This window comes from Toxorhynchites rutilus, chromosome 2, assembly GCF_029784135.1.
Source record: "Toxorhynchites rutilus septentrionalis strain SRP chromosome 2, ASM2978413v1, whole genome shotgun sequence".
NCBI lineage: Eukaryota > Metazoa > Arthropoda > Insecta > Diptera > Culicidae > Toxorhynchites > Toxorhynchites rutilus.
In genome coordinates this window covers 215,855,608-215,868,924 of record NC_073745.1, presented here as the reverse complement: position 1 = coordinate 215,868,924, position 13,317 = coordinate 215,855,608, and the positions used below count along the sequence as shown (strand labels likewise).

Here is a 13,317-nt window from a genome sequence, read left to right as displayed (position 1 = left end):
CCATGATCATTTTTTTGGGCAAACCATGATCAGAGGTGGTCAAACCATGATCATAATTCTTCTTTAAGGAAAATCGTTAAAAAACATAAAAATTTGAATAATTTCAACACCTTATGGTAGTATTAGCAACTAGAGACTTGGGGCTTTTCAACAAACCCAAACTCGTATCGATTATGTGTTATTTTCATGAAGAAAAATCGATTTGCATTTACTAGTTACGTAAAAACACCCCAAATTGGACAAACCAAGATCATTTACCCTACTATACCGAACTTTCTATACCATATGCTAAAGCTGAAATGTCTTGCAAAATAATAATGTTGTTTTGACGTAGGACTACGTCTAACCGGAAGATATAGGGGGTGAAATGAAAATCTAGGCACGGAACAAGTAGGAAAAAATGCAAGATTTGGAACGCTTATAACTCGAGCTATCAATTGATAGGAAATATATCTACGCATCTATCATAACGAATAACATTTCATTTTTCTTGAGATAAATAATTGAATAATTGTGAAATATCAAGCATTGTCCAAATGCAATATGTGCCCATTTTTGATTGGTCCATTTTGTGCTCCTCAAATCGTACCGACTAAGACGGGCAACCAGAGCAGCAGCGAAATACAATGAAGCACGATTGGAAAGGAAAAAGAAAAAAATGAACGAAACATTGGTCGCAGTCTCACACATGCGTAATTCTCGAGCCAGCCAGTCAGCTTAAAACCCCGCTCCGCTGCCATAACGATCATTCTCATCCAAACAGTACACCACATCGTTTCGCAACACATCACATCAACAAACCAACACATGTCTGGACATGACAAAGGAGGAAAAGTGAAGAGAAAGGCAAAATCCCGCTCGAACCGTGTTGGTTTGCAATTCCCCATAGGTGTATTCGCCAATTGCTCCGCAAGGGTAGCTCGGCCGAGCGCGTTAGTCCCAGTGCACCAGTCCACCTAGTCGGCGTTATATAGTTTCGGCCGCCGAAGTGATCGAGTTAGCTGGCAAAGCTGCTCGCAACGATAAGAAAACCCACATTCAGAACAGACCATATTAGGTTCGGTGGACATCAAGACAACAACAGGCAGTTGCAGCGAGTGGCGAGTGGCAAACGCAATCGCAAAACGGCAGCAGGTAGAAGAAGGAAAAAGTTTGTTTATACAGACAACAAAGCAAAGGTAGCAAAACCAGCCACCGTAAAACACGGCGTTTTTCAGGGCAATTAAACCTTTCAAAGAAGAGTTATTAAAAGTTTTTCACAATACCAATGCATTCTAAAGTGACATAATATGACATATAATATAAACTGATTTATTTTGTTTATGCTTGTTTTTGAACTTATTGGTGGTTGGGGTCTTTCAAATTGATCATTCAGTTTTCACATACCCATGCATGGTTTCCGAATTAAAAGTGGCTTCAAATTACAACACATTGTATACAGGATGGCATTAACTAATTTTCTCGGTAGCAAGAACTGCCTTCTTTGGTTGATAACTGATGTTGAAAATTGACTGACGTTACATCTGCATTGTATAGAAAAATAACTAAGGATGATGAGCTATGTATTTCCTGCTGCTCTGTTCGTTTTTTAAAGGACTTTAATCCGAAGGTCATCCGTCCCTGTATTTACCGTTGGTTTGTCAGAACGCTTATAGCTCGTTTGTTTTTCGACAGATCGTAGACTTCGTCTCCAAAAGCTCAGATATTTTTCATTTTTATTTACTTTGTTTGCGGAGACTACAAATCTTACAATTCATTAGTCTCCGAAACCACACTTTAAGGTACGGTAATGTGCTCACTAGTGAAATATATGATAGTGAATGAGCTGATGACCACCTATGCATTCCCTATCACAGCCATCATTTTGATTGTACGATATGTGCAAACGCCGAAAGATGCCCGGCGTTGAACATTTAATAAGTACAAAGCATTCAGAAAAAAAAATCAAGAATCAAGTTTGTAAAAAAAAACGCAAAAACACAACAAAGGTTCTTTTCAGAACCCCCAACATGTTCATGAAGAGTAAACAGTAAACTAATCCATTTTTCAGGTAGATAGGTAGGTATTCACGTAGGAGAAGAAAATAAAACAATATATTTAGCAAAAGCTGTCCCCTTTGTATAGTCCTACGTCACTCCGGTTATGTCCCCGACATTACTAACCCGTCTTTTTTAAATTACAGATTTGGATTGACATGAGGTGAAAGGTAAAGAAAACATTAGCAAACACAAGCGAGAATTTAGGGCCACAGGTGGTGGCCCAATACAATAAAGCTATTGACGCCGCTACAACAAGAAATCGACGCTAAAAGAGAATCACATGCAAAAAAAATTATTTTGTCAAGAAAAGTGGGATTCATGCGTGACTCCTTACGGAATTCCATAGATTGCAGTTGTGAAAATACATGAATAAGTTCATTTTCTAATAATTATATTTTTTGTAAAGCAATTTGTTTCATGATGCTATTACTATCAACCAAATTACCTACCTAAAAACAGAAAGTGGGTTATATCTATGGTATAACCGCAATGGTGACGTAGGACTATCGTTGATTCAGTGATCCTTTGTTTGAAGTTGAATCTGAATCCATTCTGAATGAATGAATAAATGAATATTTGGGGGACTTCGAAAATGAGAGCGTTACGTTGGAGGTACAAGGTTTTATGCATCCAATATTGGATACGAAAATATCCTACTGATGGGAAAAAATAATCTTCAGAAGCTATCCTGTTAATTGCGATTGATTAAAAAATCACAAAACCAAATGTATTTGGTCATAGTGTTACATGGATAGAAAACATTCAAATAAACTCTTTCACATGAATGTAATTTTAAATTCCCAGAGGAACTGGCAGATTATTTTCAGTAACGATTAGATATTTCCACATTTTCCTCGATACTGGAAGCCCACCAGTGGTTTATGCTAACTCGATAACCATCTGTTAATAGCACTTGATTGAAAAATATTTGGTCACAGTGTTACATGGATAGAAAACATCAAAATAAACTCTTTCACATGAATGTAATTTTAAATTCCCAGAGGAACTGGCATACTATTGACGTCTACCCGGAGTATATGGGGGGTAAAATGAAAACCTAAACACAGAACATGCAGGAAAAAATGAAAGATTCCGAATGCTTATAACTCGAACATTTCTTACTGGATCGGAAAGATGTTTGCATCAATTGATAGGGAATATTTCTACGCTTCTGCAATTAATAAAATGTAATTTTTCATCAGATAAACAATTGAATAACTGTAAAATGTTAAGCGTTATCTAAACGGCATAACTGCCTCATTTTGATTGGCCCGATCTACGATTTCCCTAACACAGCCATCAAACCCAAGCAGCCTTGGGTAAATCAGCATTGCAAATACATGAAAGTCGGGGGTATTTTTGTTCCGACTGAAATGTGTTTCCCTAACACAGACTTTAAATCCAAGGAGCGTGGGGAAATTGGCATTCCAAATACATGTAAGTCGGGGGCATTTTTGGTCCGACTGAAATGTGTTTCCCTAACACAGAGTTCAAATCCATGTAGCGTGGAGAAATCAACATTGCAAATACATGAAAGTCGGGTGAATTTTTGTTCCGACTGAAATGTGTTTCCCCAACACAGACTTCAGAACCAAGGTGTCTGAGGAAATTGACATTGTAAATTCATGCAAGTCAGTGGCATTTTTGTTCCGACTAAAATGTGTTTGCTTAACACAGACTTTAAAACCAAAATGTCTGGGAAAATCGGTTCTGCAAATAAATGCAAGCTTCGAGTACTTTTGTACTCGCTTGCCTTTGTGCAAATTAGAATATGTTTCTTTAACACGGTCTCCTAAACTTAGGAATCTGGGAAAATCGTGCAGACACTAGAGACGAATGAACTTTCAAGTTTAAATCCTTTATAGTATAAAAAGTAGAAGTTGAAGTTTTTGATTCATGCAAGTCGGGGGTATCTCTGCACCCGCATTTTTTTTGCACTCCGCAAAGTGTTTTCCTAGCACGGATTATAAAAGCGGGTACGAACTTAACGCTTTGGCTCGGTTATTCATTATTGTATTGAAGGATATACCTTCATATCCTCCGCTCATTGAATTTGTACGCATACCATTTGATGATTAGGCAAAATGTTGTTAACCATTTGCTGCGATAACGCCTATTCATTAAACAATATGCGTTCGACATACATGTCAAAATCGGAACTGAGTGCCTGAAGTTCATATAATCAAGCGAATTCGCGGTTCGATAAGTACGTACACTTGAGAGATGCAAACTTTAGAAACAAATGTAAAATAAAATAATCGTTTGAAAATTCTCCCGTTCACAAATTTTGTTCTAGGCATCATACCAACCGTAAAAGGACTGTCATTAAATTTACTATCACAATGCATGAATTGACCTTACATGACATTTCACAATCTTTTTACTTACAAATCAGATATAGTGAATTCAATTGAATTCGGGAATTGTTTCATTCCATCAAAAATTTAATCAATACAAACGAATGATTGATAAGCTAAGGTAGTCCCACGTCAACCTTGCGGTTATATCATAGATATAACCCACCCATTTTTCGTCAAATTTATCTACCAGACTGTTTGTTTTCACAAATGAGCCGTTTTCATGTATATTTTTCCGATTCAACTACGTGACCATCAGCTGGCCAACGCGACCCAATTTGCTAGCATGAAAACTTAATTTCTTCAAAATAAAAACAGTCATAAAATGCGGCTAATGGAAGCTATTTCCATAAATTACCTAATTGTTTTCCTTTTTTCCTGCTAAATATCTCCTCCGTACTTCATCGGTACAGAGAAGGCAGGTCCAGCTAGACCGCCTCTCTTTCTCCGAATGGCGCAGCAGCCCAGAAGATTTACTGCTCAACCGATTGCGATGTTCGACAGCAAGTACCCCGCCCCAGGCATCGCGTTCGAGCGCAGGGGATAAACATCGAAATCAATTCACAACCTCGGCGATTCAATCAATTTTACATCTTTCTCGATGCTGAATGGTATCCAAACGGAAAGAATTCCGTGCGTGTATGTGTGTGTGTAGCGGCTGCTTCGATGGTCACCTTCTCTTCTCCTGAAGAATCGACTTCTCTGTGCTCCCTCACAGTTTCAAACAAACTGCTCGCGTTTCAGGGCAGATCTCGATCCTTCGCCGTCCAGCATCCTCAGCAACGATGTTGTCATGTCGATGTCCTCACGAAAAATGAATGCGTCTCACCACCAGAATATCGCTTAAGTATGCTTTTTGTGCGTGATTGAATCGAGAGAAGGCGTGGTTTCGATGGCAATTTGGAAGGCAAACTAGAGGGGAATGAACTCTCTGAGCTCGGAACTTTCGGCGACTGAGCAATAATCGATTGCGGGCGCATACAATATTGGATACGGAAATATCCTACTGATGGGGAAGAATAATCTTCAGAAGCTATCCTGTTAATTGTGATTGATTGATTTCCGAGCGGCGCTCGCTTATATACCGATTGGTGATTTCAATAGCCTGTTTTGAAAGCAATTTTAAGACTATTGAAACAAGTTTTTGGATCAAAAAGTAACAAGTATAGAATGCGTAGACATTTTATCTTTCGAATGAAGTGTTTATCATGGGGGTCTCCGTAGCCACATTGGTTGCGCGTTCGCTTAGTAAGCGATCGATCGTGAGTTCAAAACTCAGGGCCCTCATTGACCATCTTTGTGTTGTTACAGAATAGCTACGTCCACGCAACAATCATCAGCGATGGAGATCGATCCACGGTCGAAATAAGATCGATTCATCCATACATCTGCTCTGCTCTGCAAGAAACATCGGGATGCTGTTCTTTAAATAACTCAACAATGGATCAACGACTGTCTCCGCTGTCCAGTCTTAACTGGATAATGGAAGAACAGACAGAAAACTCTTACGCCTAAATGGCTACTGTGTAAATGTGTACCATTTGCAATGGTATAGAAAGGAATACTCTAACGCCAAATAAAAAATGGCAACTGTGTAATGTGCTAATTATAGATATGATAAATATGTGACATGTACACGATTAAAATTCGGCTCTGTTACAGCTAAAATGCTAATGAGCCTTAAATAAATAAATGGGATAAAAAAAAGTGTTTATCATACCATTTCGTTCAGTTGTTTAGGAGCTATTAACGCTCAAAATCTCGGTCTCGGGTGTAACGCTTTCGTTTTCGAAACTTTGATTTTACATCCCGGTATAGAAATGAAAGACGTAGTCCTACGTCAAAATTGCTTATTCCTGCTAGCGTACATTAGTACGTGTTACTTTTGTCAGCAATTTTCTTTTTTATTGCTATACTATACCAAACTTTCTCTACCATATGCTGAAGCTGAAATGTCTTGCAAAACAAAAATTATTTTTTGACGTAGGACTACGTCTAACCGGAAGATATAGGGGGTGAAATGGAAATCTAGGCACTGAACAAGAAGGAAAAAATGCAAGATTTGGAACGCTTATAACTCGATCATTTCTCAATAGATCGCAAAGGTTTTTGCATCAATTGATAGGAAATATATCTACGCATCTATCATAACGAATAACATTTCATTTTTCTTGAGATAAATAATTGAATAATTGTGAAATATCAAGCATTGTCAAAATGCACTATGTGCCCATTTTTGATTGGTCCATTTTGTGCTCCTCAAATCGTACCGACTAAGACGGGCAACCAGAGCAGCAGCGAAATAGAATGAAGCACGATTGGAAAGAAAAAAGAAAAAAATTAACGAAACATTGGTCGCAGTCTCACACATGCGTAATTCTCTAGCCAGCCAGTCTGCTTAAAAATCCCCGCTCCGCTGCCGTAACGATCAGCATTCTTTGTGTGGACACCGACTGGACAACATCGTTGCTGGACGGCGAGGGATCGAGTGCCTTTCTCAAGGCAAGAGGGCGGAGGTGGTAGCGCTGGAGTAGAATAGAGTAGAGTTTTCAAAGGGCCTTTCTCAAGGCTAGAGACGAATGAACTGCAAAAGTTTAAAGTCTCTATAATACAATACCTTCCTTCCTTCCGTAACGATCATTCTCATTCAAACCGTACACCACATCGGTTCGCATCACAGCACATCAACAAACCAACCCAAGCAGCCATGTCTGGACATGGTAAAGGAGGAAAAGTGAAGGGAAAGGCAAAATCCCGCTCGAACCGTGTTGATCTGGAGTTCCCCGTAAGGGTAGCTAGGCCGAGCGCGTTAGTACCAGTGCACCAGTCCACCTAGCCGGCGTTATATAGTTTCGGCCGCCGAAGTATTCGAGTTAGCTGGCAAAGCTGCTGGCGACGATAAGAAAACCCGCATTCGGAACAGAACACATTCGGTTCGGTGGACATCAAGACAACAGGCAGTTGCAGCGAGTGGCGAGTGGCAAACGCAATCGCAAAATGGCATCAGGTAGCAGAAGAAAAAAGTTTGTTCTTTATACAAACTGCTTTGGTGGCAAATCCAGAACAAGGCGGCATCGAGGGCGCTCGAAATGGTTTTTTTCAAAACCACGAGTACAAAGTTTTCTAAATTGGAACCATTCCATAAAATAAGGCGCTTTTCAGGGCCATTAAACCTTCCAAAAAAGAGTTTAGGAAATACAGTTCAATGCTTTCTAAAACAATATCCAAAATAATAATAAAACACAAATTGATTTTTTCATAATTTGTTTGCCAGGATATGATGAGTATGTGAATTTGGTAGTTGTTCTGAGCTTATTGATTTTCACCAATTCTTAAATTGCTTCTAGATTGAAAGTACAGTAATTTACACTTATCTCGACATTTAGCTAATTGGACGGACCTGCAATGCGACATATTTAGTTGGACATTTTTGTAAACATAGAGTTCGGGGTCCAAATTATGACCCCACATTGAAAGTCGACACTGTACCACTGTCATCGCAAATGTTCAATTGCCATTGAATGTAATTTACTGTAAAATATGTCACAAGCTGGATGGGAAGAAATTTTCCAACTGTGAAAGCTGTGGCGAGTGGCAAATGCAATCGCTGAACAGAAAGGTTTAGCCGAACAAGATGGGGATATCGAGTGATAACAAAACAATAAACTCTTTAGATTGAAGATAATTTTGTGATCCTGAAAAGGACCCTTTTTAGCCTGCATGTGAATTAAACGAGCGAACAAATCGTAATGAACGTATTTTTTTTGCCATCGCTCCCTTTTAACGCTCATTCGTTCGTCTCGTTGGACTCGCCCCTCTGGCTGAGTTTGCCGATTTGTCTCTATCCTGTGAGTGTGTACCGCTAGAGTATAAAACACGCGGACCCCAAAAAAATATCTTATTTTCTTTCAAACTGTAAACCCGTGTGGTTGTACGGCATCGGCATCGTGGACGTAACAAAGGAGGACAAGTTAAGGGAAAGGCAAAGTCCCACTCGAACCGTACAGGTCTCCAGTTCACTGTTGGTCGCATTCACTGATTGCTCCGCAAGGGTAACTATGCCGAACGGATTGGTGCCGGAGCACCAGTATACCTAACAGCGATTATAGAGTTTCGGCCGTCGGAGTGCTCGAGTTGGCTTGCAAAGCTGCTCACGACAATCAGAAAACCCGCATCAAGAACAGAGCAGCTTCGGTTCGGCGCTCATCAAGGCAACAATTAGTTTCAGTGAGTGGCAAAGTGTTTCTCCGGCACGTCGCATTAAATGTAATTTACTGAACAATATGTCACAAGCTGGATGGGAAGAAATTTTCCAACTGTGAAAGCTGTGGCAAACGCAATAGCTAAACAGGAAGGTTTAACCGAACAAGATGGGAATATCGAGTGATAACAAAAACACAACACCAAAGGTTCTTTTCAGAACCATCAACATGTTCATAAAGAGTAAACAGTAAACTAATCCATTTTCAGGTAGATAAGTAGGTATTCACGTAGGAGAAGAAAATAAAACAATATATTTAAAATATATATTTAACAAAAGCTGTCCCCTTTGTATAGTCCTACGTCACTCCGGTTATGTCCCCGACATTACCCACCCGTCTTTTTAAATTACAGATTTGGATTGACATGAGGTGAAAGGTAAAGAAAACACTAGCACACAACAAGCGAGAATTCAGGGCCATATGTTGTGGCCCAATACAATGAAGCTATTAACGCCGCTGCAACAAGAAATCGACGCTGAAAGAGAATTACATGAAAAAAAATGTTTTGCTAAAAAAAGTGGAATTCATGTGTGACTCCTTACGGAATTCCATAGTTTGCATTTGTGAAAATACATGAAAAGATTCATTTTCTAATAATTATATTTTTTGTAAAGCAAATTGTTCCATGATGTCATTTTTATTACATATCCATGCATGCATTACGTTACGTTCATTCGTTGAGGAAATATCAGTTTTCTCCAAAACATAACCATATTAACGCTTTTGGAAATATAGATATTTATAATTTTCATAGCAGATGACTCAAAAAAAGATTTGGCATCCTTTCTATAGTGCTTTGTGAGACATTTTAAACTCGTTTCAAAATATTTCTGCATCGCTACTGACATTCGAGCAGAGTAACGAATCGAGCTGTTTTCCTCGATTTCTATAATTCCAGATTCTACTCGGTGTGATAGTGATAGTGATTGTATCGAATCCCCGATTCGATTTCTATAATAGGGCCCATTATATAAATCGAATCGAGAATTCGATACAATCACTATCACTATCACACCGAGCAAAATCTCATATTTTGTAAATCGAGATAATATTGTACCGAGCTCGAATTTCATGTGTTGCGATTGCATATATTTAGGCGTTTCCGAAATGTTTCTCAAAGGAACATATCAGGGACGCAAACCAAAACAAAACACTTCTCTGAAGGTATGCAACAAGCAAACTGAACAACTCAAAAAATTCTGAAAGCTGCATCGATAGCTATCACTCGCTCGATGCGATCGAATTGCTCGGTATCTATAATAGTAAAATAGGGCTAACGAGCAAAAACACATGAAAATCGAGCTCGGTACGAGAATATCTCGAATTACAAAATATGAAATTTTGCTCGCAATGTGATAGTGATAGGGATTGTATCGAATCCTCGATTCGATTTATATAATAGGGACCATAATTCCAGATTCATGCCTTATCTCACAGGAGGCCAATCGTGACATCGTGACTGTTTCCCGGTTGTGACTTTTCTTGGAGACCTGCACCTTCTTCTTGAATGGCGTTAACGTTCCCTGTGGAACTTTTGCTGTCTCAACGTATGCATTAATTAGCGTCATTTAATAATACTTAATTGAGATTTCTTAGGCCAAATAACATGCCTTGAATGTAGACAAGCTCTAGAATACGCGTGACCACAGTGCAAGTCGAAGGAAATTTCTTTGACGAAAAATCCCCCGGCCAGAACGGGAATGCAACCCGAACACCCGGCATGATAATGTGAGACGCTAACCACTCGGCCACGACCTGCACCTGCAATGCTCATTTTGTTTAGAGACAGTTCCCCCGTCGCAAGACAAATTCAGAGATTTTCGGAATTGAAAAACTGTAAAGTCGGTTTTAAGATATTATTCTCTGTGCTTTAAAATTAATCTCATTTATTTTATTTGTTTCAAACATAAAAATTAAATTCAGAAATGATACATCTCATAATAATACGATACACTGCATTTCGTTCGAGGTATTCGGATGTAGCATATACGAACCCGCGTTTATAAGTAATCAAACTCCAACCGTTACACAATAGTTCACTCCTCCTTGTGTGCGTCGCCATTCAGCGCTGGCTCCGTGGGATCAATATGCTCGGGAAGATCGCACCCACAGTACGAACCGGAATTAATCGCCCTGAACAACAGATTTCGCCAGTGTTTGTCCGCTGACAGCAGATGAGGGCTACCGAAGATCACAAGCAGCGCCCGTGCACGGGAGATGGCCACATTCAAGCGCTTTGGGCTGGCAATGAAACCAAGTGCATGCTGCAGGTCGCTTTGCAGCAGCGATTTCGAAGTTCGCACAGTAGATATAATAATCACCATACGCTCCTGGCCTTGGAATTCCTCCACGCTTCCGATTTTTGGTTTCTGCAAATTACTTTCATCCAGAATACGCCGAATTGTCTTGACCTGCTGTTGGTACGGTGTGATAATGCCAATGTCTTCCGGTCGAACGCCTTTCTTGTAGAGCTTCAGCAGGAAGTTCGGACATGATCCGGGGCACCCCGACGTTCGTTCGATGCTTGCTGGCATCGGGCAACTGGAAGCACCACCGGCAAGTTTCCAACACAAACAGCACCGATTAGTCCCAAACGCTGCTCAACTTTCAGTTTCACTAACGACGCTCACACTGTCGCCTTCATTCGATCCTGGTAAAGGAACAAGATCTCGAAGTTTTCTGGCTTCAAAATATCGGCCTACCGCATGCGACGATCCAAACAAGTTGAAACGTACCAGAAAATCCAGAACTGGCCACATTCACCGACCAAAGCCACACGGACAACTGTTTTCGAAAGGTGAATAAAAATTTCGCACAGGACTTGTTACTCCAACCAGACACCGCAACATCTCCAACTGTGGCTACGATCGATGTAACTTCTCTATCTCCTCCCTTTGCTGGCCGCGTTCGGGCATGATCCAGAGCCGTCTAACGGTCGTTCGGTGCCTGCTGCCATTGGGAAATTGGGTGGGGCCCAGGCAAGTACATACCCCATATCTCAATCCAATGAACGCAGAAGTTGATCCACTTAACCTTCCAGAAACTCACTTTCCGGATGATTCAGATATCAGCTCTATCTCCGAAGAACCGGCCACCAGCGATGGTTTCCGTGTTCTGCTACTACAATGGAACATTCGAAGCATATGGAATAACGTGGATGAGCTACTCATTCTAGTAAGGAATCAACTACCTGTCGTGCTCTGCCTCCAGGAATCCATGACCATTAACTTTGGATCCTAGCTCGAAAACTGGTATGAGTTTTTCGTCTACTCTTCCGGATCATTCCGAAATCGTCAGGGTCTAGCTGTTCTTGTAGTCCTATGCTGTGTTCCACATTCACAGATTCATCTGGACACCAATATCCCGGCTGTGGCTGTAGAGATTCGGTCACCTATTAAATTGACAATCGTCTGCGTATACAACAACACACACAGTGCTCTGCGCATTTCGGAAGCACTGATGGGTATTTCCGAACAGATTTCTGAACGATCTATGTTTGCCGGTGATTTCAACGGCAGACATTTTTCCTGGGACAACCTTGGATTTGAATTTGCGTCGAGCTTCAATATCCCTCTACCACAAGTGGCATATTGTGGAAACATTTCAATCGCCTAACAGGAAGACGAGATGATAGAATCCCTAAGATTGATCTACATGGTGTTCTTGTTGGAGATCCGTCAGCTATCGTGTTAGTACTTGGAAAGCATTTTTCCTTAAATTCGAGTTCTCGCAGCTATCCGCTGGATTTCTGGAAAGAGGAAATTTCCCAAAAAACATCCACTAGTTCGTTACTCCACCAAGTAACCCCACAATGGATGTTGATTTCAACATGGAGGATTCGCTCTGGAAAAAAGCAAAGGAAAGTCCGCCGGCCCGGATGAAATCACATATCAAATGTTGCGTCGTTTACCATTCATAACCAAAGAAGTTCTTCTACACGGGTATAACACTAGCTGGTAGCGAGGAGAATACCCAGCAGAATGGCGTGAGTTAATTATAATCCCCATATTAAAGAGTAGCAGATTGTCAAGTGATATCAACTATCGACCGCCTCGCTGACCTCGTGTGTGGGTAAGGTATTTGAAAGAATGATGAACCACAGAGTGATTCAACACTTGGAAAGTACAGCTCGACTCGCCAACGAACAACATGCCTTTCGCCCAGGCAGGGGAACTACAACTTATTTCAACGAGCTTAAGGAATCTATCGAAGAGATCATTGAGAGAAACGAACATATGGATTTCGAAACGAGTAACTCGTTTCGAGAAAATTCGAACTCAAATCGAAATGGTTTTAGTATTATGTATATTTTTCAAGTTCATATTTTCGGTGTACTAGATTTAGAGCAAAATTTGTCTCGTAAAAAAATGTAAAATTTTTGGTTTCCTAAACAAAGCTGGTCAAAGGCATGTCAAAATGGTCGAAACGAATAAAAATCACTCGTTTCGAAATGCGCAATGTCACCCCAGGTCTGTAAAGCCGGCTTAGGTCACAAAGTTTTTCGGTTTGGTCGACAAAATCTCGATACTAGCACATTTAGAGTATCTGTAGGTGGAAAAACCTCTCCACCAACGATTCAAGAGAATGGAGTACCACAAGGCGGGGTCTTTTCACCCACTCTTTCCCTGTTGGCTGTCAATCCCGCTTTCGATATTCCGT

General features: G+C 40.4%; 1 protein-coding gene across 2 annotated transcripts; it reads right to left on the bottom strand.

Annotated features, from left to right (window-relative positions):
• Positions 1 to 10,594: 10,594 nt before the first annotated feature.
• Positions 10,595 to 12,880, bottom strand: LOC129768767 (probable RNA helicase armi). Of its 2 annotated transcripts, none has more exons than XM_055770630.1 (2): positions 11,849 to 12,880; positions 10,595 to 11,778 (listed from the first exon to the last, which is right to left on the bottom strand). In XM_055770630.1, the coding sequence occupies exon 2, from the start codon at positions 11,190 to 11,192 to the stop codon at positions 10,695 to 10,697; it is 498 nt and encodes a 165-aa protein (XP_055626605.1). In that variant the 5' UTR covers positions 11,193 to 11,778; positions 11,849 to 12,880; the 3' UTR covers positions 10,595 to 10,694. The 2 variants fall into 2 exon arrangements, with proteins under 2 accessions (XP_055626605.1, XP_055626606.1); XM_055770631.1 differs by having other exon boundaries at positions 10,595 to 11,775.
• Positions 12,881 to 13,317: the final 437 nt, after the last annotated feature.

Excerpts from the sequence above, each read along its gene's own strand:
- LOC129768767 (XM_055770630.1), bottom strand. The coding sequence starts at position 11,192 with ATGCCAGCAAGCATCGAACGAACGTCGGGGTGCCCCGGATCATGTCCG.